General features: G+C 55.5%; 1 protein-coding gene and 1 long non-coding RNA gene across 12 annotated transcripts in view; one reads left to right on the top strand and one right to left on the bottom strand.

The window, feature by feature from the left end:
- Positions 1-65, bottom strand: part of Plcb3 (phospholipase C beta 3) — a 16117-nt gene extending 16052 nt beyond the window's left edge. The window contains exon 1 of the mRNA XM_033756823.1: positions 27-65. Coding sequence (XP_033612714.1) covers positions 27-65 — 39 coding nt within the window. The remainder of the gene's footprint in view (positions 1-26) is intronic.
- Positions 66-1828: 1763 nt separating this feature from the next.
- LOC117283503 overlaps positions 1829-3112 on the top strand; it is a 2606-nt gene continuing 1322 nt past the window's right edge. For 5 of the 11 annotated variants that reach the window (XR_004514506.1, XR_004514516.1, XR_004514515.1 and 2 more), the window contains exons 1-2: positions 1829-2149; positions 2677-2956. This is a non-coding gene — a long non-coding RNA (uncharacterized LOC117283503). The remainder of the gene's footprint in view (positions 2150-2676; positions 2957-3112) is intronic. The other 6 variants (XR_004514510.1, XR_004514511.1, XR_004514507.1 and 3 more) reach the window with 4 other exon arrangements.

Here is a 3112-nt window from a genome sequence, read left to right on the forward strand (position 1 = left end):
AGGCGGACGGGGTGGGGCGTACCTGCCTGAGTGGGGGGCTTGAGAGGGACTCTACAAGAACCCATATTCTTTGGGGCCCTGCGGCTATTGGAGCACAGTTGTAGGGAAGAGGGGTCCAGAGGGCTGCTTAAGACCGACTGGATGAGGGACTGCAGGTTAGTAGTTAGGCCAGGGGAAGCAGAAATCTGTCCCCACCCCGGTCCTGCTGCACTTAGCTGCATGCAGGAAAAGCCACCCCCATCCTGTGCCCTCGCTTTGCCTCTACAACACTGCGGCAGCTCGGGGGGCCCCCCTCCCCCGAAGCACTTAGCCTGCTAATGGGTCTCCCGCCTGCCGGCGCCCCTCCCCGTTCCAGCCCCGGGAGGCCCCGGCGCCAGCTACACCCCCCTCCCCCAGGACCCAGGCACCCAGAGTTAGCTCTGGAAGGCCACCTTCGGTGCTGCCGACCCTGTGACCCCAGCTGTCTCTGTGGACTCCCTGCTGAGACGTTCATGAAGAGGAGGCTGGTGATCTGCCCAGAGGGGCCAGGAGCCTTCTGGGTGTCCCCAAAGGAGGAGCTCAGCAGTGCCTGGCCCACAGCAGGTGCCCTGAAATCTGTGTGCCAGCACTGGGAGGAGGGGAGGGTACATGGGCACTGGGATGAGTGGGGGCTGCAGCCCCTCCCGCAGGGCTTGGCTGGGGGGGGTCCTGCCTGGGGGCCCCTGTGGGAGCCCCCCCCAATACAGAGGCAGCAGCAGCTGCAGGTTTAAAGTAGAACTCATCCAGAGGGGCCAGCCAAGTCACCTAGAAACCCAGAAAGAGATGGAGCTGGTTCTGGGGAAGGAGGGGTCAGCGGAGGAGGAGTGGCCCTGTGAGCCCCTTTGCCCGAGGCTCTCAGAAGTCCCAGGCAGTGCTGAAACCCCAGTCTTCTCCCAGATCCCCACCATGTTGTTATCCAATGCTAACCTAGTAAATCTGCTTGCATTTGGCCTTGGCACCGTGGGGTGTGATTTATTATCTACACTTGAGGCCCAGAAAGGGGAAGGGACTTGCCCAAGGTCACACAGTTTGGTAGGATTTCAGCCCTCTGATTTTGTCTCCATTTCCTGTGCATGAGACAGATGGGGAGACAGGACCTGTGATTCCTGTTTTCTCTCACCAGGGCTGTGAAGGTATATCCTCAGAGACCCAGGGACCAGCAGATCTCATTGGAAGAACACGCCAGGGCAGGGGAAGGGTAGCCTCTGGTCCTACAGGCCTGGTTTCAAATCCACAACTTGCTGATCACACAATATGTTCTCTGTGCCTCAGTCTCCTTGTTCAAAAGCTAAGGACTGGCAGAAGATGAAATAGGTAGGAGAACTCAACCCCCACCCACACAGTCTGACATGAGGAAAGCTATGGTGTTGGAGGGGAAGAAGGGAACAGCACCACTACCACAGGCCAGCCCCAGGGCAGTGGACTCTGCCAGCTACAACCAAGGTCTGAATATTGTTGGACCTTCAGCCTCGGACAGAGGAACTCCATAGAAGCATTAGGCAGCAGCTCCTTGGAAAACAGGCAGGTAGCCTGTTGGCTGGGCCTGGGCCTGTTTCCCGCCACCCCCATGTCTCCTGAGGCCTGGACAGCCCCACCCATTAGAGGACTTCTTCCTCCTTGGACACTTTTCTCCTAGCCTTGGTAATAGTAATGGGGTTTCTCAGCAAACAGTAGTGGTAGAAGGAAGGCAGCCCTTCCGGCCTCTACCCTCGATTAAGGGAGTGCTTGTGGCCCACGGGATGCTCCCCAGGGCCTTAGCCACATTCTGGTGGGAGGGAGCCAGGACTTGGGAGGGTGGGGCTCAGGAGGCCACAGCCTGAAGCTGGAAGGCGGAGGAGCAAAAGCATACACACTTCAGTCCCAGCAGGATGCAGGCAGGAGAACAAAGCCTGGAAAGTAGGCACTGCCAAGCAGTGAACTCTGGGCCCAGCCACCAGGAGGTCAGGATGACCAGCCTCCTGAAGGAGGCTCAGGGCAGGTGAATGACTTGCCCATTGTCTCTTGGCTTACTGGGCAGTCAGGATCTGAATCAGGCCTTCCACTCCAAGAGTAAGGCTCTTGGAGTGAGCAGCCCCACCTTCAAGAAGGCTTCGAGTCAGCACGCCATCGCCATCTGTACCCTGTTCTTGGGGTGAGTGCCATGGGAAGGCATTGGATGATCAGGGGAGTTGGCCCCAGGAATCTGGGTGTGCCTTGGGGGTGGCACAGGGGAATGCTAGAAGGAAAGGCAGAGAAAGGGCACAGCCCAGAGAACCCTCAATGGCGCACCTCATATTGCACTCAACTGGAGACCATCATACCACCCCTAGGAACAGGAGGCTCAGTTCTCAGGGTCACCCACTCCCACAGTAGCTGCTGGGCACAAGGGACCATTCATGTGTGTCCCCTCTCTAATCCATGAGCACTTGCAGGTCCAAATCAATACTATGATTTAGAAAGAGCTACCCTGCCTGGCAGGGTGAGGTGAGGCATGGTGGGGAATTTGGACTTGGGTAAAGAGATATTCTTATCGGACAGGGCTTGGAGCAGGAGGTCAGGCTCTGATTGGGTGGGCCCTACCTAAATGGCAAGAGCAGCCCTTCCCTAGCTAAAGCCTAAGAAGCTCACCTCACCCTGACATACACTGTTCACCGCCTGTTTTCTTTTCATCCACTATAGGGTAAAGGAGGAGCCTAAAGTCTTGGGTTCTTGTTTGGATACAGGACCAGCTGTGTGACCCTGGGCTGATCTGTATTCTCTCTGAACCCTACCTGAATGAGGGCTTCTTTCTCCAGCATTCAGAGAAAGGGTACCAATGAGAGGATGAGAGGCTGGGTCTTTCTGCCTCTTGGATGCTGAGACCTTGTTGGGAACTCCAGAGAGTGATCCTGCTGTTAAGGCGACAGCCTAGGCCCGCAGGGGAAGGTGGAGAGGGAGTGAGTAAAGATTTTAAATTGAGGTGAGAGGAAGGGAGCTGATTTATAGAGCTCAAAATCTCAGCTCTCCATTTATCTAACCCTTTGACTCAATTAACCTCTGTTGTATTATAGTAATCTGATTTCCCCCAAATTTTCGTATTTAATCTTTTTTTTTTTTTTTTTTTTTTTTTTTTTTT

The sequence above is a fragment of the Fukomys damarensis genome, unplaced genomic scaffold (genome assembly GCF_012274545.1).
Source record: "Fukomys damarensis isolate Sample0158 unplaced genomic scaffold, DMR_v1.0_HiC HiC_scaffold_27, whole genome shotgun sequence".
Taxonomy (NCBI): Eukaryota; Metazoa; Chordata; class Mammalia; order Rodentia; family Bathyergidae; genus Fukomys; species Fukomys damarensis.